Raw genomic sequence first — 25379 nt, forward strand, 5'->3', positions numbered from 1 at the left:
AAATCTATTTTTTAACATGTCTTTTTTTTGTGCGATTTGTTTGCGAAATAGTATACTAGAGGAAAAGTTATGTCAGGGGTGGACAAAATGCAGCTGCATGGCTGTTGTTTAATGTGGCCCACCGAGGATTTACATTATTAAGAGTCCTTTATTAATTGTTTTGTTTGTTAAGCATTCTTTTTTTTTTTTTTTTTTTTACATAATTAGCATATTAATTTATGTATTATGAATTTGTCATTACATATTGTATTTATTCTCAATATTAAATAAATATTTATACATTTATTATAAACATACACATTCTAACTTGAAAAAATAAGGGGAAAAAAAAAAATTAATTTCTGACCTGGCCAATATTTTGATTTAAAAAATGAAACGTAGTCCTCGAGCAATAAAGTTTGCCTACCCCTGGCTTGTGCGAAAAAACAGTGTAAAACAATGATGCTGCCACAGTGGGGCGGTGTTGATCAAGTCAAGACAACAAAGTCGCTTTTAATACCTGCTTGTGTGACCCTGATGATAAAACGTTTCGGTTTTGACAAGTTCACTTTAGGTGGGGTGTTTGGTCATTATTAGGGTACACTTCAGAGGGATAATAAAAGCCCTGTTTCCATTTATGTTTGAAGACACTGTGTACATCATGTGCAGCACTTCTGGTTAACACATCTGTCTCACAGTTCTGCTGTTCTGGGTTTGTCCTTCCTGTGTGGTTTATGCATGTTCTTCCAGGGCTTGGGTGTTGTTTTTTTCTCTCCCCCACATTCCAAAAACACCTGTGATCCAGCTCCTTTGCAAATCCTAATGTGGACAAGTGCAATAGAAAATGGATGGATGGATGGATGGGTACGTGCACACAGCGATGGCTTTCTGTGATTTTGGCGTCATTTATTTATTGACGTTGCACATGAGAAGTGCTGCAGGCTGCAGCTAATGGTTGTTTTCCAATTTTGAAAATTAAATGTGGATGAGGTCATTGACTTATTTGTTAGCATTCAAAATGTACTTGTTATTTAATTGGGGGAAGCCACATTATATTTTGAAGTTGTTGGCATCAAGAAATGATTTGCTGTGTTATATATTGACATGTGCTTCAATTATTGGCGGTGATCAGGGAATAACTCAATGTTATATCTTATCATAAGACCGACGATAACAATAGCCTTCCGACCTGCCATTTCGTCACCATCAAAATGTTGCAGCTATTCATCAATCAAATACAACAGATCACAATATTTGTTTGGACATGAAGAGAAATACTGCCTTATATAAATTGACTAAAATGTTCGTGAAAAGACTTTCTAATTCATCACTGAAACACATTCAAGATACTTAACTGTACAAATGTGTTAATCAGAAGAAAAAGAAGAAAATCACGAAGAGGACCCTCGGGGAGATTGTAAATATACATTTCTCAAAAACGTTTCATATTCTTGTTCTATTATGTCTTTTTCCTCATAAACTTGTAACTTTAGACGAGTACATTACAACTTTTGTTTTTGCCATAATGTTCCAAATTTATTCTGCCAATCTCAGAACTTTATTCTCGCAATTTTTCATCCCCCACCATTTCAGTGTGGTCCTATACTCCTTTATAAGACGGAACATAAACAGCGGCCCGATTGAGATGTCAACAGCGCTTCGGGTCCATGGTAAGTACAGAGAACATTGTCCTACACTCTAATAAATCCACAGACGCACCAGACGGGCAGCACAGGCACATTCTCCAGCCACCTAATGTAAATGTTACAGGCTGGAGTGTTTGAGAGCTGGAATGTCACTCGGGTTATCTACTGGGAGCCTTCCAGCCCATACGTTTTGTTGAATTAGGCTCAGCAGTCATGCTTGTATAGGATCAACTGTTAATCTGCTTGTAGTTCTTTTACAAGCTTTTTTTTTTTTTTCTAGGGATGCAAAAAATGGCACCAAAAAAAAAAAAAAAAACCCTCTTTGTTACAAGCAACTCTCGAGTCATACGTTGATGCAGATATCAATTCCTTTAGCTCATATGGTACTGTGTTTCACCAACGCACAGTATCTCATATTAGGGTCACTTTAGGGAAGCTGTGGTTACACAAGTAGCTAACCACCACCATGCTGCGACTGTGGGGCGAATGAATAACGTGCGTCTTTGTGTATCATGAAAAGAACAATATAACAACGTGTGGCATTAGAGCGAAAGAGGCATTTGGCGTGGTGAGGGTGGATAATGTTTTACTCAAGCAAAAAATGGTTTCTTGCAACAAAAAATAAAATAAAATGTGCTGATCACCATGCACGTGTTTTGTTGGTCAAACGTGTCTGTAACAGTTTTGCGCCGACCAACCAATCAGCGGACAGAAAAATACTGAGGTTATTTTGGGGCTACTGGGAGGCAAATTTGAAACGTGATTTATTCAAGAAACAGTCCCATTGCTAATATAGTTCAGGTTACATCGGCCCCTGGCAGATTAGATTGACATTGCAGCATAATAGAGACTGAAATCTGATTGGACAAAAAAATAAATAAATAAATAAAATAAATAAATAAATCGAACGTTCACTTGCATATATATGCACTGGAAGCAAAGAGAGCTGCTGACTGTTGGGAATAAATGGATACAATTCCATGGAACATGTCTCTGAGGTTAGCACAGTATAACATTGCTTTGCTTTAACTGATACACGTCTGTGGTGGAATTGTAAAAATAACAAATAAAAAATAAAAAATAACACAAACTGGCCCCAAAAAAAGCAAAACTTACTCTCGGCGGTTGCTCACTAAGATTAAGTCTCACAAGGTGTACAGGTCATGTGATACATCAAATATGATGATTTTATTTAATTTTATTTTTTTTAACTTCAAATTATGTTTGACTTAAGAGGTATATTTTTCAAAAATAAGTTTGGTTAAATGCCACTTAAACTTTGGAGCTTCAACTTTTCATAAAAATGAATACAAAAACAACGCAGGACATGGGTAATGCATTTGCATTCATACTATATACATACAGTATATGCATATGTGTACATTGCAAGCGTGTCTTGCTGAGGCATGATACTGAGGAATGCATATCGCATTACTATCCAACCCTGACATTTTTCCATCCCTGCAGAATAACCCGCGCTGCTCAAAGTAAGCGAAAAATACCCAATCATCTGCAGTCCCACTCGTAAAAGCTACTTTTGGATCTTTCATGCATTTTTAGATCCTCGCACCTTTTGCCATCCACGCAACGCTTTCAATGCCTTCCAAGGTGAACTTCCTCATAAGTGGTGCACAAAGGCATAACAATAAAAGGGTTAGTATAATATAGATCAAATGGGCTTTAGTGTGGGTCACTGACCCAAACTGCATCTGCGCTTTTCAGCCTTAATAGTCTGCTTCTCTGAGAACATAATGTTTGGACTGGTTGGGTAATATATTGGCAATAAAGAGACAAAAGGATGTCATAAACGTTGATTAAAGCTCTGGTTAAAAGACACAGGCGGAGGAGCTCTGAGTTATGAGGGCTTTTCAGTCTGCGTTATTGTTTCAGTGACAGTGCTCTTAGCGGAGTGGTCGCAGGCAAGCGGTAAACATCTCTCAATGTGTGTGAGAAGTCATTAATCCCAGGAGCCGGGCTACGGCTTCACCAGCAGTGTCTGTGCCCCCCCCCCCCCCCCCCAGAAATCACGGCCAGTTGGCACCGGCAGGTCAAACCGAGCGACGAAATAAATGGCGTGTTCTCGGGAGTCCTTTAAATCTCTTCTTATGTGGTGAAAAAAGGTCCACATGAGAACAACGCAGTGGAACAAACTGCAGTTGGCGCGAATGCAAAGCGGTGATGGGACATATCTGCGAGATTATTTGTCACCATTTTTTTGGGTTGCAAATCCATGGAACTGTTGGAATAACGAACCAAGCGTGACATGAATTATTCTGTTCTATTAGTCGATTTCAACAATTCAATTGGTTGGAGAAAAAAAAAAGCGCGGCACTGTTGATTCAGTCACAACTAGTTTTTTGATATGAAGACCATGACAGCTCAATATAACACTTGCATTGAAATAGGAGTTCAGAACATTCAGAGAGCTTCTTCCATACAATTCCGAATATATATAAATATAATCATCCATTAACTTGATATAAGGCGTTGCATAAGGCATCTCAGCACAAGAAAAACAAATAAAATGCCCGACAAGCTAATAGTTAGCCTAGCTTCTTCCATTTCTTCTTCACTTTTACTCTTGCTTCTTTGTAGTTTTTGTTTGTGTGTGTTGTGTTGTGCTGGTCATCGCAAGTACACGACACTTAAGGGCAGTAAGCACACATGGTGATTTTTTTCCTCATCATATGTGGATTATTAAAAGAAAATTGTATCTTAAGACGTTAACATTGGTATGTGTTTACCTTGGCTTAAGGCTCAGTACCTGTTTTAGTGTTTTATTATGTGTGTGTGTGTCCCCCCCCCTCCCTCCCCGCTGTTATATTGTTTTAAATTATTTATCTTCAATTGTTCTTATTTCTTAAGTTTGATTCTTATCTGTGCAGACCACCTTATTTTCAGTTGTGCTTTCGAAGTAAAGTTCACTTCAGTTCTTCATTTTTCCCCTTTGGGAAAATGTAATTTAGCCCATATTTTCCCCATGAACACATGGAAGACCCGCAATTGGGAATCCAGGAAAGGAAAGAAAGAGCGATTTGGAGATTGCTGCCTAATCAAGAGCCTCTCTACAATGATTGAGAGTGGACCGGCAACTTTGCAGCAACCTTAACCGCTTTCCATATTTTGCTCCAGGGCTGAAGTCTCGCGAGATTTACACGACAGCATTTCGTCTTGCCGGATAAATATTGCAAAAAGCCAAATGAAAAAGCAAAACCCACAAGCAGAATGGATCCTCCGTCTCATGAGATTTGCCGACGTCTGCGTTTAGGTTACACACGATAGTGGTTCAAAGTTTACACTGTGGGGGTTTACTGCGTTTGCCTTTGTAACCTTGAGGCTTGGCTTTAACTGATTGGGAGCAAACGTGTAGCTTTTTGGCAGTGCTACAAAAAGTCGGAGTCCAACAATTAGCCCTGTCGAGACTGTACCTTGAGACACATAAATGCACTCCTCTTACAGGCCGTAAAAAAACTTTGGGCTTGGTCATTGTTTAATCCATAAAGACTTTTCTTAATACTTGAGGACAGGCGGGTGTTGCAGATTTTGAGAGGGCTGAGGACCAGAACATGGAAGTTGAGCTTCGGAACATCCGTTTTGACCTCCGCATTATTTTGCTTTACAACACAGGCATTAATACAGTCATTCGTTCATTCATCTTCCGGTCCGCTTATCCTCACTATGTCAAACATAATTAATTGACTGATTGATTGATGAACGCGCTCACTTCCAGCCTTCCCAGGTAACACGGATATTTGACTTCTAAAGCCGTTAATGGCAGTGAATGTGTTAAGAGTTCATTTCCCCGAATGGTAAAATAATCACTATCCATCCATCCACCCTGCACATCCCTTCTTGAACTAAAATTTGTCCTTGACACTTTACAAGTCAAGCAACTCGTGCGCGTAAAAGTAGCTCTCACTCGAACGTCGTATTATTGTCATATCGGGTGTCAGCTTGAGTCCAGTTCCAGTGCCAGTGTTTGCAGCATACTTAATTGGCCGGTACCGGAGCGCCAGTTTTTGCGCGACCGCACCCACTCCGGCCCCACGCAGTCCGCCGCCCGGGTCCATCCTCTCGCTGTGTGTGCACTTGCAAACCCCGCCCAGCTCGCGCCGCCTCCAAGCGGACTGCAATGATTTAGAACTTCAGGAATCCCACGTGACGTCACCCGGGGGGTGACGTTATGCTTCTCTAAATAGATCGTATTGTAATCTTTTCTCAGTCCAACGTGGTTTCTTCCGAGAGGCTGCTTCAGGTTTTCTACACTTGTTTGGTAAGTTGAAAAAGCTTCGCAGGGGGGAACGCTGCATGCGACCCCGCAGCTTTGCCTGTTTTGTTGTTGTTGTTGTTGTTGTTTTTTTTGTTTCCCCCCCCCCCCCCCTCCATCCTCGCTACTTTTGAATGCAACAGCCGTTGCATTCTGCCGTTCGAGTGACACGCTTGTATATGATTTCTTCCTGGATGGATGCGCGTTACTTGCGATTGAGTGTCACGATGCTGTCGCTGGATTGGCTGCAGCGTGACATGTCACGTTGGGTGTTGACCGTTAAAGTTCGAAAGTCCGCAGAATTGATCGCAAGCTCGATGGAATGTCTCAGCGCGGATAATTGCACAACGTGTTTATTGTCATGACATTGGATGCGTTGCGGATTGCTTTCGTCCGGATAGTTTTCCCGTTCGCGATTGTCACGCTCGTCCCATCTCGGGATAGGCAGAGCCGGCGTGCGGTGCGCGCGCTGCAGCCCACCGCAGATCTTCGATGAAGTGTTTTCGCATCACGTCGACTTAAAGGAAAGAGAGTCGTGGCAACAAATGCGTCCACATTTGGCTGCTAAGTCCATATTTGGTGTTCGACGAGGCTTACTTTACGCAAGCTTGTGTTGACGGGGTTACAAAACAACAACAACAACAACAACAACACCACACACACACAACTAATACAATCATTTTGATTACTCCCCAATATCATTATGTCTATGCGACACACTATCAATAACCACTTGTGTCCGGCGCATGCTGCTGTGGGTGTTGATAAATGATGATGTAGCCTTCCACTATTATCCACGACGTCCTTTTTTAAATTATTTATAGTAATCAAATGCCTCATATAAAAGCTTTAAGCTTGATGATAGTATTATTTATTCAGCGCTCATTACATTTGCGGGTACAGTATATGGATGACATTGCATGCGTATACACGCATACGCCTAGAAAATCAGGCAACAGTTTCAGAGAAGGCTGTTGCCGACTCTTGCACTGAGTTGCATTTATTATGTAGGACATAACGTGAATGGTTTTCAAAAGATGAATGTGCTTTTATTGTCATGGTTGAACTCTACCGTAAATTTGTTGTCTGCTTTTAATCAGTCACGGTAAACACAGCATTAGTGGCGACATGGATGACTTATTTTTTTGGAAACGTGCTTAAGATGAGAATCATAAGCCTAATTGTGACTTTATTCTTTTTATCGCTTGTTGTATTTTTCTACACAATCAACAAGTATTGCCACAGACTTTCCATTCATCATTAGAATCGAAAACAACGAACTCAAATAATAACGGCGGCCTCGAGTAAGCGTTATGTGCCACTGTAAGTGTAAACTATTTCGGTGTACAGTATGCGTAAACTAAGTCAGAAGGTAATTCTTGCTGCCGTGGGTAATGATTGACACGCGTACACACTGAGCGAACTCGCAACCAATCAAAGTGCAGCGTGTAATGACTGACACGTAGACGGCCCTACGGTTGCACGAATCGTTACCGAGAAGATGGCCCATGATGGGAAAGTCAGACTGCACACATGCAGGAAGGCGGGACTTAAACAGAAACCTTTTTAAAATCCTGCACAGAAAAGGGTGTTAACCACGACTTGGACGCCTTGCTCATGGGTAACTTAGCCGACGACGTATCCTACCGGAGACCCGTTATTTCTGGCATTTTTAACCACTCGCCTACGATCGCCTCCAGAATTTAAAATGGAGCCGTTGCTTATGTAGACACCTACGCTTATTACCTTAAAGCGGACATAATTCTTACCATATTTCGAATCAGCTTGTTGATTATCCAGCTGCACGTGAAATATGACCTGCATTCCCATTCCATTTGTTTCGTGATGGTCGTTACATGTGTTCAAGGTGAAACCGTTCTCTCCTAATTATGGCCTAAATATTTGAAATCACGCACGGTTCAGTCAACACTTTTGAAACATTAAGAATGAACGTTAGTGATGTCGGAAGAGGCTACGCTAATAGTTGTTAGCGTTGTTTGCCATGTGGCGGAAGACAGCAGCAAGTGACAGCTATTGAGTTGTACACTCGGTCAGTGTTTTTGTTTCATGTTCGGTCGAAGAGCCCGAGGTTGCGCACACATATTGTCAATGAGGACCCCCGCCCGAGGGATTGTCGTGATCCCACCTTGAACCTGCGCTGTCAAAGGCTTCGGCTGCGGGGAGCCGGAGCTTTGAATCGCTGTGCATGTTTTCGCTTGCTTTAACCCCGTACGCCTTTGCAACCCGGCCTCGCGGTCCCTTGATGTGCTGTTGAAATTCGAATATGCACTCAACCTGGAGAATTCATTGCATTCCCTTACTTCTTCTTGAAATTGTACTCTGCACCTTTAATCCTTCCCCTGCGCACACATCAGGTTGTAGTTAATGTAAAGCGTAACCAAATTTCCTTTGCTAAACTCAGACGTCTATATCAAATTAGAGCCAAGTGGCCTTTTCATGGAAAGGACATTTAGCACTGATTATGAGAAGTGTGAAAGTGATCGGGTCATTCACAGAATGAATGATTACCCCTTTTTCACCTCATGCGGTTTGAATTTCTTGGCAAATGTGCTTAAAGATCTATTTGAAATGCAGAAAGACATATTTTTCATCTGGGTCACTCTATTTTATTCCCCCCCCCCCCCCCCGTCAAGCTGCCGTATGTACGAACATGTAACATGTTCAAGAAGGAGGCAGAAACAGAACAAGTGACAACGAAAAAGGCGTATGAAGCCCGCCGGTTTTCGTGCAGTTTTGGTTCATATTTTGTTTGTTGTGTCAAAGGGGACCGGCTGAGTTTTCCGGGGCCCAGAGCAACCTGGTGACAGCAAGCAAGAGCAGGGCCTCGTCGGTCCCTGACAGAGAGACCCTGTCCAGACCTTGTTCTGCAAGCTTGCTCATGAAGCACAGCTTGTTGGGAAAACAGCACTGCTTAGCATAACACAATATTTGAGTGTTTTGACTGCGCTTGAGGAAATAAGTCTGTAGCCATGAAAAAGACACATTTAAGTAGTTGACATCTGGTTGCCCACTTGAACATGCCCAAAGGTAAAATAATCATAAATGTGTTGTGTGGAATAAATGACAAATATTAGGTGCAATATGGAGGAATTAATCAGGGTAAACCACCAGTCATCATCATTAATCAGGGGAAATTCAGGCCGTACGCTTCAATAGCCTTTTGTATAAAGAGGCACCGCAAAATTGCTACATCAGAGCCATAACAGAATCAGAATCAGAATCAGAATCAGAATCATCTTTATTCTGCCAAGTATGTCCAAAAAACACACAAGGAATTTGTCTCCGGTAGTCGGAGCCGCTCTCGTACGACAACAGACAGTCAATTGTCAGAGAACACTTTGGAGACATAAAGACATCGAGAAAAACAGTCACTGAGCAATAAAGGGTTGCTAGTTATCTGGTAATGCCGTTTTCTTTTTTTGTGACAATTGTGCAAAAAGATGCAGAGTCCTCTCGCAATTAGAGCAGTTCGAATGACTAATATTGCAATAGTCCGGTGCAATGGCCGCCGAGACTTCAAGGAATGTATGCGGTTTAAAGTGTCTAGTAGCGCGATCATCTGGGACAATGTTGATGGTGCAAATGTTGCGGATACTCCTCAGTCAGTGTGCAGGTGGGGCGGATGCTACTCTGGCATGAGTGGCCACTATTGGTCAACAACAGATATGCAGAGAGTGCAGCGTGGCGAGACTACTACAGTGAGTAATGTATCATTGGCCCGACAGAAATGTGACAACAAACTCAAGACAAAACAAATTGGCGGCATGTGGCAATGGAATTGTAGCTTAGCTGTTTCTGTTGAAGAAGTTGATGGCAAGAGGGAAGAAGCTGTTGGAATGTCTGCTGGTTCTAGTTTGCATTGATCGGTAGCGCCTACCTGAGGGAAGGAGCCGGAAGAGCCGGTGACCGGGATGCGGAGGGTCCGAGAGGATTTTGCACGCTCCTGTCTTAGTTCTGGCAGCGTGCAAGTCCTCAAGGGTGGCTATAGGTACCGACAATCTTTTCAGCAGTTTTGATTGTCGGAGTTTGTCCTTTTTCAAACCAGACTGCGATAGAAAAACACAGGACTGATTCGATGACCGCTGTGTAGAACTGCCTCATGTCGCAGGCCGTGCTTTCTCAGAACCCGCAGGAAGTAGATCCTCTGCTGCATCCTCTGCAGAAGACATTTATTAGCCTTTGGTGTTACGCAGAACACAGCGACTGTTGCAACTGGGTGCATTTTTACATAGGGCCTCGGCATCCGCCAATCAGATAATGACATGCGCCTGCATACAAATAAAACCCCAAAACAAAACGCAATATCATACCGTCCCAAAACGTACGAGCCGACGTCTCTTCAGTACCGCTATTTATCCAATAAGAGGATAAATGAGCTTGTGTGTGTCACACTCTTGTCCTGGAATTTGCATAAAGTATAATAATGATTCTAATCAGAATGTGCAATGTATTGGCGAGGTTATGCAACCTTTCCCAAAACAGGTCAGATTTGATTTGGTCACCGATTGTGTGGGTAAAATGTTTAACATCGTTATTGATCATTTATCAGTCACACTGTACCACATTTCCGTTTTGCTTCTTGAGATAAAAAAACAAACAAAACATTTGGTTTGTGCATAATTGGACACAAATTAGTGTCTTAATCCCTAAATAGGCTTGTTTCCAGTGTGTCGGAGCAAGAATTGCGTAAACAGTGATTGAAAAGCCTGCAATGGCGGTGCGGGGAGGACCTAAACACAAACTTGAGTTGCAGTGGGACAAAGAACGCATGCTGACTCCTTTTTAAAATCCTCTGATGCTCTTGCTCAAATTTTGGGTTTGAAGTGTGATTCTCCATGAGCATAACTGTGTGAAAAGTCTCCACCTGTACCGGGACTTGAAGCCTGGACCTTCAGATTAAAAGTCCGTTGCTCTCCGGATAAAAGCTATCCAGGCTCTTATTTGAAGCTGGGCCGTTGACGAACGTATCCCCATTACTGTAGTTCATTTTGCCAAATGTCCTTGGATGTAGCGCTCATCTCGCCCACAAGGTTGAGCGTTAGATGGGTTCATCAAACGGACTTTGCAATTGAGACAGGTAGTCAATCCCCGCTCGTAGTTTCGCATTTGCAGCGTCGAGTCGAGGTTGTATTTTCCACAAACGCGCTTGGGCATCAGAGCCTTTAAAACGCCACAGAGTCGGCCTTGGATCGATCTTGAGAAGTCGTTAAATTGTTTTTTTTTTTTTTTTGTCTGATGCTCTACCACGAATGCGTTTTTACCCGAATGCAGTTCTACCCTTTTTGTTGGTGCCATGTCTACATTCCAATCACTGTAAGTGAAAAGAGGGATGAGCACGTCACCTATAATTCTTTGTGGAGTTTTTAAAAAGAATTTTCTTTAAAATTGAACATAGGTATGACACATGCTACTTTTACAAAATGCCTTACATTTCATTGTAGATTATTTTAGTACTCTTTTTTTTTTTTTTTCTTTTCATGATTGTAGAATATAAAATAATGACTGAATGGCACGGCATGATACCTGCCCATGACGTCAGTATAGCAAATTGTATGTTTGGCAGCACCTGGTAAACAAATAAATTCATTCATATTGGTAGTGTCTTTAATTTTATCGTCTTGAATGCCCAACTGCCAAAGGATTTGGCAGGGTCATAGAGAAGTAATGTTCCCTTGAGCGAGGCATTAAACACCCCCGATTCTTCTCCAAGTGCTTCAGTGTGTCTCTTAACAAGTGCGTATGCGCTGTGAATAAATGCAGTACTCTAATATAGTCGAACGTCGGAGGGTGGACACGCTCCATTCCAGAAAATCAACCTCCAGTTTGTTCGGATTTCAAAACAATTTTCCCACGCCGTTAGAAACGATTCCAGAATCAAACAGACGCCATCGTAAAATACAAACAAAGGCGCTCAAGTTCTTCTATAGTTGGGGAGAGGTGACTCATGCCTTGGGAACTAGTTGTAAGACATATTAACCTTAAATGTAAGATCAATAAAACATTTTACCTTCACAAGCGACGGAGATAAAAAAACTAACGTAACGGTAGCACCTAATATTAGTCATTAAACTTACTGCCTGAACTTCTCACACAAAAACTACATTTTATTATTTGTCATGCGGTGCTGCTCTGCCACATCTCACCTTTCTTCTTTCTACTGTCATAAGACCTGACGAAGTGATTTCGACAGTGAAACGACTGCTTTATGATGAAACTTGAAGATATAATCCCTAAAACCTAAAATGAGTTTCAAGTGTAACATTTAAGTGTCTTACCCAATTTCTCTCATTTTTCTCTAATTTGGCAAATTACAGAAACAATTGAGGTGAAAACAATTTCCCCGTAACCTTTAGCCAGCAGATGTGGTCTGCCTCCAAATTCTGTACCAGCTTTGTTTGTCAGGTGTCCCAAGAGGAGACTTTGCTCAATCCATCATTTTCAGTCCTTGAAAACCACAACCCATTACATTATTATAATTTAAAGTGAAATGTGAGCCGACGTCCTTTATTACTGAAATTACCTTGCAGCTGCTACAGGTGCAATATAGTTTTATGCCACACAATGAGTGTATTTTTTCCCTGTAGGATGATGCTGCGGTGAAAATCTGCGTCACTCGCTCTCTTTATTTTCCTGATTTTGGCCTTTTTTTAATTTTTAATTTTTTTTTTTTTTTTTTTTTAGTTTCATGAGAAGTTGTGATGAACTCAGACCCGGAAAGACCGTATGTTTGCAACGCTCCCGGCTGTTCGCAGGTAAGTGTGTCAAGACGAAACACTACACTGCATAGCGTGTACAAGTGTGTGTTGATCCGGGTAATGTGAAGAGGAGGACGCAGAGGTCGACGGAGGAGGAGGTGAGTGCCTCGCATATCAAGGATGAACGGAAGAACGGCTGTAAAAAGACCTCAGGATCTTTTTTGTATATTACAAATGTTTACATTTGTAACCGTATTCCCTAAAAAAAGTGCTTTAAAGATATAATGCAATTGAATAATTGTTGTATTTATGCATCTTCCCTACAGCGATTCCCCACCGAAGACCATCTAATGATTCATCGACACAAACATGAGATGACCCTCAAGTTTCCTTCCATAAAGAACGACAACTTGTTATCAGGTGAGTGAAGGCTTGCCACTCGGCTGTAATCTTCACGGCGTGCCTGGTTTACAGCCATGTGACGCATACAGCGGCTGCCTGAAGAGATTCTGACACACGGCTGAGACAATCCTGTTGACCGAACGTTTTGACACTCGGTCGATTTGCATTGGGCAATCATTAACATTGATCTTCTGGTCAAGCATGACAGGTTCATTTATGGGGAAGCCAGTGATGAATGTGACTTGTGACAGAGGGGCCCTAGGTTTGATTCCCCCACTAGCATTTGGATTGCATTTGGATGCAAGACAACAACAACGAAAGGTCCCGATTAATAACAACATCCATCCATTTTCTGTAGCGCTTATCCTCACTCGGGTCGCGGGCAGTGAGTAGTTCATTGATTTATTCGCTTGCAAAATCATTTCGTAATTACATTTTATCATCAACTAAATACCAGTACTCTCATTTTTTCTTTCGAGCATTTTTAGCCCTCCAAAAGAAAAGGGGGAAAAAAAATATGCCGGAGCCAAAAAAAAAAAAAAAAAAACCTCATTTGGGTTCATAGGTCAGCATGCAACTCAGAGTGAGGCAAGCCGTGGTCCCCAGAAAGTAGATAAACAGACTCTGAGCTATGCTTTTAGCCTTTGAAACAACCCTGATCCTAAAATCACCTTCAACTGTCTGAAACCTGATCTGTGTGCACCCCCCACAAAGCCAAGTTGAATACGTTTGAGTGGGCTCAACAAATGAGACCCCCACATGCTGCGTGAGATCTGCACTTTATCAGCTGCGCTAGTGCTGTCAAAAGAAGCGTCTCTCCTGCCCTAGCAAATTGAAAGGTTCTCATGCTGTCTTCAAAATAATAGCAACCACATTACAGTAGTGAACCTTTGGTTTTTCAAGAGGGGTTAGGTGAATGCTCCAAATGTAACGTCGCACCAGGGCCGAAAATAGTGAGCCGTTTTAACAATTAAACAATGGCATTCCTACGATAGAAGTTCCGACAATAGATAAATTAGAAGTTAGTGATAATGATGCTTGTACTTTTTCCTTGATCCCCAGACCAGACGCCAACGCCAACACGTTTCCTGAAGAACTGCGAGGAGGTGGGACTGTTCAGCGAGCTCGACTGCTCCATTGAGCAGGAGTTTTGCAAGGCCCAGGAAGAAGAGGACTCCAAACAGGTACTGCGGGAATAGTAGCCTCGGGTTAAAAGCGGTCAACCTGAAGCCACGTGCACTCTGACAGGGGTCAGGTCGGGTCAGGTGCTGATGACTTCCTATCTGGCGGTGTCACTTTTTCATCGCAAGCAGTACAGTCAGTGCATTCTGAAAGTTTTCCAGACTTTGTTATATTACCGCCTCATTCCAAAACTTGAAATTATCAACACAACACCCACTTATGTCAATTTAAACAAAAGTTTTTTTTTTTTTTTTTGCAATTGCATTTGAAAAAAAGCGTATTCACATCTCAGGTGCATCTTATCTCCACTGATCATCCTTGAAATGTCTCTACAGTTTAATTGGAGTCCCCCCCCCCCCGTGGTAAATTCAGTTGATTGGACATGATTTAGAAAGGTGGGCACCTGCCGACATAAGGACCCACAGTTGACAGTGCACGTCAGAGCGCAAACCAAGCATGAAGTCAAAGGAATTATCTGTAGACCTCTGAGACAGGATTGAAAGATCTCGGGAAGGTTCGAATATCTCTCTCACTATTGCGCCTTCATGCTCGTAGGAGGAAATGATGATATGATGGCTTCATAGTTCATTCTGCACTACTTGATGGAAACTGGGCTTTACTGCCAATATGCTTTTATACGCTATTATAGTAACACAAATTGAAAAACAAACAACATCTGTAAAAAGCCTTCTAAAAATGTTGTTTTGTGTGCTGTCGTCAGCCTTACTGTCCCAATCTATGCTCTCTCATCGGTCTTGTTGGCGTTGACAGTCCTGGCTAGCAGGTGGAGATTTGTCATCTACCACAGGTGAGGAGATGAGAGATGAAGTTCTCGTCCTGTAACTTCAAATAAAAGTCCAGTCTTGTAAGGGTGTCCTCCATCTTCCTCAGAGTTGACAATACCCATGCAGACATACACAAATGATTGGGAGAGTCCTTTCTGCAGTGAAAATAAACATATCATCATGCAGTACGCTTTGTAGATTTGTCAGATGAAGCTGATGCTTTGCTACTTCTCAAATCATCACGAGACAGGCTTCTTATCTAATCTTCCTGTCTGGAAAAATGTTTGGTGCATGTTGTACATAGGCATGTTGTCCAAGTGTTTTGACTCTGGATCTTGTCTGTGCCTGGGTCAGTCATGTCGAGCCTCCCCATTCTGTATGCTTCATGAAGGGATGCCTTGCTGAGTCGGCAGGGGGCGAGTCCCAGCAAGCAAAATACACAGAATTGAATAAATGATAGCACTGAAAGAATGTGCCCTTTAGTGAAAAAAAGTCTAATTTCCTCTAACTGCATCAAAGTACATCACGATAATGTATGAAAAGCAAATTCAAACGACATTTATTGCCATTATCAACAATGAATCATGAAATAAAATGACAAAAGCTTCCAAAAAAAAGTCTTGCAAAGTATTCTAGTCGTTTAATTGAGCAATTTGTAAATACGGGAACCTTTCATTGTCTGTCCCTTTAAGGGTTGATTTACTAAGATTCCAAATAGTGGGCGCTAAATTGCTCGTTCACTCGAACAGATTGTGCGTGCTGTCGGTGGCGGTGTGGCGAGTGATCTACTAACCTTGCCCACTTTTATTGAGATCTCAAAATACGGATAATAAATTGCGTGTTCACTCAATATAACAGATGACGCGCGCTGTTGGCAACAGGTGTAAAAGTGGTGGAAAGCGCTGTATTTAAAGGACAGTTTTGTCATTGAGGTAATGCTGACGGTTTTCACAATGGAACATTTGGTAGAGCTCTGCAGGTGCAAAATGAAGTTTGAAGTGACGGAATTGGAAGTGTTAGAGGAAGACAAACATATCACTGAGTTACAGAAAGCAACTCTTTCGCTTCAATAGTTTTGGCTAAGCCCGCAACCACATAAAAGCCATGTTTGTTTTGTTTTTTTCCCCCTAACTCATCCCATGAGCCCATCTTACATTTAAAACTCGGGACAGCATGGCGTGGTAATTCTTCATTTTTGTTTCTGACATTTCATAAATGTTTACACACGCAGAAAAGATAAGTTCTCCCCATTGCACCCATGTTCAGATGCGGTACTTAAAGATGGAAACATCAGCCGTCTCAGTTGTGCTCAGTTGTTTGCAAAAACCCCTCCCAGAATTTGGGAGTCGCAGTCGAGTCTGCCCTATTTATTTATTTTTTGGCCAACCTTAAGCCCTGAACGTCAAATGCAAGGCAAATCCAGCTAAGTTCTAAAACATTTGTGATCGAGTTCACCGAATCCTCAACCTTTTCGTATTCTGCGTTTCAGAACATCTCTCTGCACGGCCAGGGGGGCCAACACCAGCAGGCCCACTCGAGAATGGGAAACCACGACACCAGCATAGTGATCCAGCAAGCTCTACCCTCTCCTCAGTCCAGCTCCGTCATCACTCAGGCTCCGTCCACCAACAGACAGATCGGGCGAGTAAACCACGCAACCTCACAACGTAATCGACTTCACATTGAATTCGGAACGAGAGAATGCAAGAAACGGATTACATGTTTGTGTAGCATAACTAGCATTTACCGCCAGTTGAAATCTTCGCACCAAGCAACAATTGGTGGGTAATCTCTTCGCATCAAGTGTAGCAACAGTTCTCGGCTCGTCTCCTTTGTGTTGGTGTCGATTGTCATTATCGCTCGTTTCTGAGGCAATGTCAGCGTTTTGTTACTTTTTGAGTAGGGAACTACTAGCGGGGTGGCCGTCCATGTTTTGCTCTTCATTCTGCATTGTCCCGAAGCAGAACATGCCAAAGATGAGCTCATTGTTGAAGCCCTCAGCAGTGTCCGCTTTTAACAGTGGTTTAACATTTCGTGTTCTAAAATTGCTCTTTTCACTGCAGGGGAATGACAACTATAGAGTTGCGTTTCTCTGTGAGTTTTGCGCCATCGTGCCACAGGTGTGTAATAACAACACCCGAAGTCTGGGAATCAAATCTAAGGCCGAACACATTCCGTTCCTGGATGTCGGTCAACTTCCATTTTGGCACAAAGGCCCATCATGAGAGTAAGTCGTGCCTTGTGTGAAAGTGTAAAAAGAAGTTAACCACTATCTTTAATTTGATGACAAGTGAATCTGGAGTCATCTTCGCTCACGTAACCCATCGAATACTTTTGCTCCACGCTTCTCGTGTCCTTCTCCGAGCACACCACAAGGTGCAACGACAATGAGGCTGGTCTTTCTTTGTTCTGTTTTTGGTTTGACTTTAGAGGCGTATTTCAATGACTGCCTCGGTCGAATTCCGAATTATATGATCTCATTGGGACTCGGCACTTTAAGGACCACACACTGAAACACACTTGACCAGGGGGTAGGCAAAGTATGGCCCGCGAGCAAAATACAACCCACTTCATTCTTTCATTTAAATGACCAAGTATCCTGTAAGATTTGTTGCATTCATTTAATAGATTTTTTTTCCCCCCTAGAATTGGTTAGTTACAATTCATTCATTATTATTATTATTATTTGTTTTTTTTTTATTCATTCATCTCATTCAATAATGTGTTAATTTATTTGTAGGAACTATTTGAAAACTTGGCAATTTTCTACATCCGTTTGATCATTTCATTCATTTAATTTCATTTCATAATTGCGTAATAAATTAGAATTAAATTCATTATAAATAATACCATTTTAAAAGTGAGCATAAAAGGTGCCCTAGACAAATATTTGGGTACCTTAAAAGACGTTTTTTTAAATTTTAACTACCACAATAACATTTCATCATAATGATATGTCATTATAGTGTCATTAAAACAAAACAAAACATTTACCATATGTTTTCTTCGTCGCCTTAGTTGTGTTCCCCCCCCCCCCCCCCCCCCCCCCATCTACTTTCAGATTTGTGCCAGCTCTGTTACTTTAAACCAGGCCGGTGCAAAGCTAGACATTGAGATGTCTCAGCATTGGGCCCATGCTGTGTCGAGGTTATCCTGTGTAGATTTACAGCTCGAGAAGCTAGTGAATATTGGATGGGAGGCCCGTCACTATAAGCCTGACTGACATCCCGTCAGGCTCTTTGTCAAGGACAAGGATGGAATTTCATCCGCTTTGGAGGTACAGCGGCAATCACAGCCGGTAACCTAGACTTTGCAGGACCTGCTTCACCTGAGTTTACCTGTCCTTAAAAACTCCTCACCTTACTAAAGAATGTTCACCTCTTCACTGGTGAGCTCCTTTCTGCTTTTACAATCTCATTTCATCATCACAAATACAGTAATATACTCTCTGCATGCGTCCTTAAAGTTTTTTGTGGATAGTGAAACCTCCGTAACACCAGGTGACTTCTTATTATCGGACTCAAATTCAAAGTTTGACCCCGGCCGCATGTATTCGTAATTACTGCAGACGTACAGTATGTTAGATTTTCCTCATCTATGATAATGTTGCATTTCCTCCTCTGAGGCTCATTTACTGAAAGGAGTTGCATAACTGTTCTCAAAATACTTTTAGATACAATAAAGAGGCCTCCTCATTTATTATTGAAAGTTTTCCGAGCAAACGCTGAAGGACTATCCACTTTTTTTCTTTGTATATGAGCTCAGCAGAGATTATATTGCAAAAAGAGAAAGAAAAAATAAAATCAATGACCAAACCACATCATTTTGCTTCCTTGAATTATTCTTCAGCTTTGTTGAACACAGCGCGGGCATCCAATGAATTAGGATAACAAGTCATTTTCATTGCTCCACAATGTTTACTAAAGAGCTTTGAGGCTTGGAATCAATTAGGATTGGCTTTCCTCAAGTCCATTTACTTTAGAGTTGAGCTGGGCCTGCAGCTGTGAAACCTGAGGACTTCTCTCGCTCTCCCTCTTTTTTTTTTTTTTTTTTCTCCTTGCCTTTCTCTTTCGTGTCCCTAAAAATGGTCTTTGGGGAGCAACACTGACACAAACCAGTGTTTAAAAACAAAGAATAAGAAAGAGCGGCTCTGAAAGCCACGGCTATCGTGATCATACAAGAGCAAAGGGGTCGCTAACCGATCTAAATGCATTTCAATCTTAAACATCTGGGACTGAGTTATGTCAGCGTTAAATGTGTTGGACGTTACTTGTCAACCATGAGATCCAACATTCTGTGCAAACGTTTTTCACTCATTAACCGGCGATGTGCTCGGAGATGGGCGTGGGCACGAGACATTAAGAATGAAATTATTCTGCTCCGGCTCCTGAGAGGGGTTCGCTCCAGTTGTTTCCATTACGTAGCATGATTAGCTTTAATGCAACTGAGTGAATTGAGTGGCCATTTATTTATTCTATTTGCAAGAAGGTGTCGTTTCTGAACGGTCGATCTCATACAAATGTGTTGTTTTAGTAAAGTGGCGACAGCTGAGCATAGTTTTTGTCGTTCGTGTAATTTTGGATGAGAATTCCTCTAATTATAATGATAATAATTGAAGCAAATGTATTTTTATAATTTGAGTCAGAATTTGGTTGATTTTCAAAAATTATTTGTATTTTTTGGGATTCATTTTTGGCGGCACGGTGAAAGACTGGTTACCATGTCTGCCTCACAGTTCTGGGGACCGGGGTTCAAATCCCGGCCCCGCCTGTGTGGAGTTTCCATGTCCTCCCCGTGCCTGCGCGGGTTTTCTCCGGGCACTCCGCTTTCCTCCCACATCCCAAAAACATGCATGAATTGGAGACTCTAAATTGCCCGTAGGTGTGAACGTTAGTGCCAATGGTTGTTTGTTTATGTGTGCCCTGCGATTGGCTGGCAACCAGTTCATGGTGTACCCCGCCTCCTGCCCGATGATAGCTGAGATAGGCTCCAGCACACCCGCGACCCTTGTGAGGAGAAGCGGCTCGGAAAATGGATGGATGGATGGATGGATGGATGGATGTTTTGAAGCAATGGAGTGCATTGCATGGCTGCAACCAATAGAGGCACTGTGGGTTCAGTCTCAATTAGTTGAAGAAGAAGAAGAAGAAGAAGAAGAATATGTTTCTTTATGAAAGGTTGACTTAAATCCACACGCGCCATACATTGTCACACTCAATAAAATACTGCATGGAAAAAGAAGTTCAGAACATTCAGCAAGAGTTTTTCACATTCCCCTTTGAAAATAATATTTAAAAAGTAAAAAATCACTTCATTGATTCATTGTGCCTATAGTCGATCACCTATCACTTATTATGACAAAATGTCACCTGTTTCACACTGGGCACACTGTGTGCAAGTTTGTGTACCACGTGACCGTTCTGAAGGAAGTCATTTTGTTTCCACGTTGCATTAAACGCACAATATTTTTCACACCTTTGAGCTGCCACTTACTTGCGGTCCTTATCTTTGCCTTTCAAGGAAGTCGAAGTCAGTCTTAATTCGAAACACGTCGAAGGCCATACAGTACATTTACTGGGGCTTTGTTGGATTTAAGGTTCAATAGCACTGGGTTTGGGGTTTAATCTAAGAGACTGATGATTTTTTTTCCCTTCAAAATGGTCACTTTTACATTTACACTTTTTTCTTCCATTTTCTCAACAATTGAAGTCTGTGTGTGCAACTTTACAACAGTGCCGCAGTAGTATTGCTCTAATTATGAGTTCTGAATTCAATACACATTCAATACACGTTCCGCCCTGCCTCCAATAAAACGAGCGTGGCCACAGAAAGCCATCTGATGTCGTTTGAGTTTCTTAAAGGCAGCTCAGCTCCATTTAGCGTTTGGGCTTTCTTTAATTTCTATACCTGCCGTGTCAGTGACAGAGTTGAAAGGCCGTGCTAACCAGACAGCGCGTTGGGATTTTTGTGTTCTACAGATAAACTTTAACCTCACAGAGTTGACAATTTGAAGAAAACATATTTTATTAGTGTTGATGATTGGTGGAGGGAGATAAGAGGGGAGGTCGTTTCCTGAGTGCAGGAGAGCAAGACCTCTACAAAATGCCTGAGGTGTCCTCATGTCCTGACTTGTCAAGCCCTTCTCCACATGAGCAAAAGTCAACCATGCACTGCACTTCTAAACTTTACAGGGTGATGCATGGCTTCAGAATGAGCATAAATTAAAAGGGCCAGAGAAGCCATGGTGTGCAGTTGATTAGAAAATGAAAAGAGAGAAAAAGAAAGTGGGAGAACATGCGCTGTACATCTGAGCTGAATTAAGATGAGCTCATTGTGTACTGCAGTGCGTTTAATAGTGCGTTTGTAGAGGAACGCCCGGTGTCTGTTCCCTCTCATTCCAGCGGGGCTGTGTCATCCCTGCCCCGGGGCCACCACACATGCAGCCTCCTGCACAAGCAGCTCGCACTCAGGGACGTGCCTCACAGGGATCACTGCGCGGGGAAAAGGGGGATCAGAAGTAGACATAGGGGAGGAAGAAAGGGATCAGAGGTGGATGGAGGAGAGGAAGAGGGGGCAGGAGGTAGATGGAGGAGAGGAAATGAAGGATTCCACGAGATGGGAGGCATCAGATGGCTTTAGCAGGACTACGGGAGAGGATCAGAGATTTGTTTGCACGAGGAAAGGAAAAGATAGATCATGTTTAAATTGTACAGAGGACAAAAGTGATTAGAGGAATTAAAGGTTCGGGACAATGCAGTCCAGCTGATCAAAAAGAAAGCGATGATGTCAAAGTGAGACAAAAGGGGCTCGGGTGCAAAAGACGCGATTCAGGCGCGAGTGGGAGTGAGCTGTTGTGTTCGGTTCGCCACAGGACGTTTTGGATCAGTAAACCCTCATCGGGCTTGCATTAACACTCCGCGGCGATTGGCGATAACTGCGGCAGCTGACTTCATAGCATTATACTGTACCATACCAGTGATGCCGCTTGTAATTTGCAGATTAAAAACAAGAAAAACACTCGCCCGTTGCCCCTTAAACGTCTCCATTTGGCTCAAAAGTGCCGCCGCTCACCTCTTCACTGGAGCACGTAAGAGGGAGCACATAACGCTGATTCTGGCCTCCCGCCACCGGCTGCCTGTGCATTTTAGAATACGTTTGAAGATTTTTTCTTTTTTTTTCTTTAATGTTTTAAAAGAAAACGAACGTCCCGAAAAACCCGAGCGCTTTAACTGCCGTAAAAGTGAGTAAAGGGATACTTTCAAGTTCCAACAAACGTATGAAAAATGAATGGAACAACTAAACTCGCAGCAATGTCGCCATGACGTACGTTTGAGAGTTCGACAGCATAAGAAAGGAATACTTAAGTTATTAGCATAACAAGGTTTCCATATCATAAATTGTAACCGCTGCATTCCAACTTAATCCATTCGTTCATCAAGAAGGCGGATAATTCGTTCCATGGACTGCATCATGTCTCGCTCCGCCCTCCCGAAGCCTACTGAAGTGCAAAGTGAAATAGTTTGGATATTTCTTGGAGCATTTGCAATGGAAATGCAAATAAACGTATAATACTGTCCCAGACTGAATTGGTGGAAATAATTGTCACCGGTCTCTCTTTTCACCGGAGAGATTCCGCAACATTCGTAACGGAAGGTAGGTTATTTATAGGCGATTTGCCTGTTACGCAGAACAACACTGATACTACCCCCCAAGGTCAGGTAGACTCCGTCACCCCGTTCCGTGTCGGTACAGTTTTATACGGAACAGCATCGAGGAAATACGGCAGATAAATCCCGACTTGAACAGGCAGTGTGAAAGTGGCGATTGAAACGAGGCCAACGGCAATCAAGTTCCCTCGGCGGTTAAGTTGTGTAAAGAAAATGGATATAATTGTTGCCAATAGGTTTCTCTCATTTCGTGGTGAGATGAATTTATGGACAAGCTTTCATAATCTTTCATCCCGAATGAGAGACAAATCCTTGGTGTCCTCATCGCGCCACATCACATCTCGTAAAATTATTGAGCAACAGTCTGCTAATTCGGAACAGACTATCATTCACGAGCTCTCCTCACTTTGTCTTTGCCTCATCTTGTGTCTCCATGAAATGTGGACACCCCCATCCCGGATCCATCCCATCTTTTCTTACAGCGCAGCGCCATACTAGCATCCATCCCTCCACTAGCCAGCTAATAAAAGTCAGCCTGTGTCTTAACCCATTAGCGCTGATTTATTTGATCAGATTCGTTTTATTTCCTCAGCCCAAACCCCATGGCACTCTCCTCCCACCAGTGATTAAAGGCAGTAAATCAGGGGCAGGTCCTGTGTAGTGTTTACTCGGAGAGCCAGGCAGCTGCAAGCTGTTTGAGGCCCTTGTTTCTCCCTCTGTTTACATCGGTTCCCAAGGCAACCGCGCCACCATCTCCCGAGCGTCTGGAACCCGGCCCCGGGATGTTTTGGTTACGTTCGAAAGTTTTGTGCTGCTGTGTCTACCCGGAGCTCGGCGACTTCGCCCCGGCACGAGGCGAGCGCATCGACGCCGGACGTCGGAGGGAAAAGCGCGAGGGGAGAAAAAGGCGAGAGGGACTCGAGGAGGGAGGGACCGAATCTTGGGGTAGGCAGGCGCAGGGTGGGGGGAGGGCGAAAAGCCAAAAGCATTGCATCATTGCTGGAGTAGACTCAGAGAGGGAAGGATATGAGTCAGTGGACCTGTGCCTCGCTCTTTCTTTCTCTCTCCCCCTCTCTCCTTTTGGAGTGCCGCCAAGGCCCTTGTGCTGAAGTCGACAGCACTCCAGTTGGAGTCGGGACTGGTCGCACACATATAGACCGTAGTGTGCACTCACGAGCTAATCTGGAAGGTCTTCTCGAGCTGAGGTGGACCACAAGTCATCAGTAAGGATGAAGTTGTCAATAAATATAGCTCATTTATATTCATGAAAAGAATGGGATCAAGATCCAACACATGCAAGAAGGTCTAGCAGTGACGTGATGGCCGACTGAAGGTGGGCGGTGGGTGGAGGCTTTGCGGTTCCGGGGTGGGGATTGGGACGGGAAAGAGAGCCCGTTGTGAGAGCCCGGCACTCAGTAATGTGAGAGTGCAGGGTCAGGACTGTGGAGTGTCTACCTGCTCTCCCCAGGGGCCCGCAGCCCAGCCTATTATCAATCCCCTCAGAGGAGCCGCAGCCTGTCATTATTCACTCACCCTACGCACACAAACACACATGTAAAGGAACCCAACGCATGACGAGCCACAGCCTCGCTTAGAGTACCGCTGCCGTCTTATATGGAATACAAACGCTGTTGAAGCAATAGCTGAGACACAGCAGAACAATGTTTGAAATGTTCTTTCAAACAATATTCAAAATACTCCACGGGCCTGGAGAATCTTCATCGTCAAGGATGAACTCAAGTAAGAAAACTGACATTCTAGTGGCTGTCAACGCGAAATGCAGTGCATATGTAATGTCAACGCACGCCTGTTCAAATGCCAGACAAACGAACAAAACAAAAAGACCAAGAAAAATGATTTCAAAACCTTTTCCATCATTAGTGTGACCTATTACCTGTAAAACGCAATTGACCAGGGGGTGTGCCGACATTTTATATCTACTGTATATCTACTCCTTGATACACAATCGTTCCAATTTGTCATTGGTTCCCACTTCAACCGGAACCGCAAACGATGAATGAATTTGACCAAGAAATGTTATTAATTCCAAAATCACCGCGGTTAACTTACTTGTCCACTTATATGACCGTTAAGTATGTAAAAAGATTATAAATAGCCTTCACCATAAAACCTTTTCTAATAGCTTTATGAAAGGAGCCTGGAAGACCTCGGAACTGAATCATTCATGTGGAATAACATTTTCAACTGGGAAACAATGACTTCTAAAGCCACTAGTGTCCGGGAACGGATTATGTTTTCTTTTTAGAGGGTCCAGTTCATTGTCATTTATTTTGCCAGTTAGCTGCTACGACTGGTCTTCCCCAACAGCAATTTCATTTCATCTGATTCGGTTTTGTTTTATTTTCTTTTATATAGCACGACATCAATCTAGGCCTAACGCAGCATCGACGATTTGAATGGAAAGTACTTAAACTGATGTGTTTATGCACAACGTAGTGACACTGAACAGTCTTTTCCTTTAGTTCCATCTCTGAATTGAAATGTTACTCATGAAAAACTTTGAAAGACTTTCTTGCACGTTAACAAACATCGCACATTGCCCTTTAGTTCTTTACACGTTTATTTCCGATGTTTTTGTTGTTTTTAACAGCGTACATGGCAAGAATTGGTTTGAAATGGTTGAAAGTCCAACAGAACAATTATAAAATCCACTGTTTATTTCTGTCGCTGCCTTGTTATTCCATGCTCTTGACAGCTGGCGGAGAGAAACTGCG

At 42.7% G+C, this 25379-nt stretch overlaps 1 protein-coding gene across 3 annotated transcripts in view; it reads left to right on the forward strand.

Moving 5' to 3' along the window:
• The first annotated feature begins 5849 nt into the window (after positions 1 to 5849).
• creb5b (cAMP responsive element binding protein 5b) overlaps positions 5850 to 25379 on the forward strand; it is a 46545-nt gene continuing 27015 nt past the window's right edge. For 2 of the 3 annotated variants that reach the window (XR_009768454.1, XM_061674960.1), the window contains exon 1: positions 18185 to 18254. Coding sequence is in view for 2 of the 3 variants with exons in the window: in XM_061674960.1 (XP_061530944.1) it covers positions 18232 to 18254 (23 nt within the window). In the remaining variant the exon portion in view is untranslated. Of the gene's footprint in view, positions 5899 to 12594; positions 12666 to 12934; positions 13029 to 14072; positions 14195 to 16466; positions 16619 to 18184; positions 18255 to 25379 lie in introns of those variants that run through there. The other variant, XM_061674961.1, reaches the window with a different exon arrangement.

The sequence above is a fragment of the Phycodurus eques genome, chromosome 4 (assembly GCF_024500275.1).
Source record: "Phycodurus eques isolate BA_2022a chromosome 4, UOR_Pequ_1.1, whole genome shotgun sequence".
NCBI lineage: Eukaryota > Metazoa > Chordata > Actinopteri > Syngnathiformes > Syngnathidae > Phycodurus > Phycodurus eques.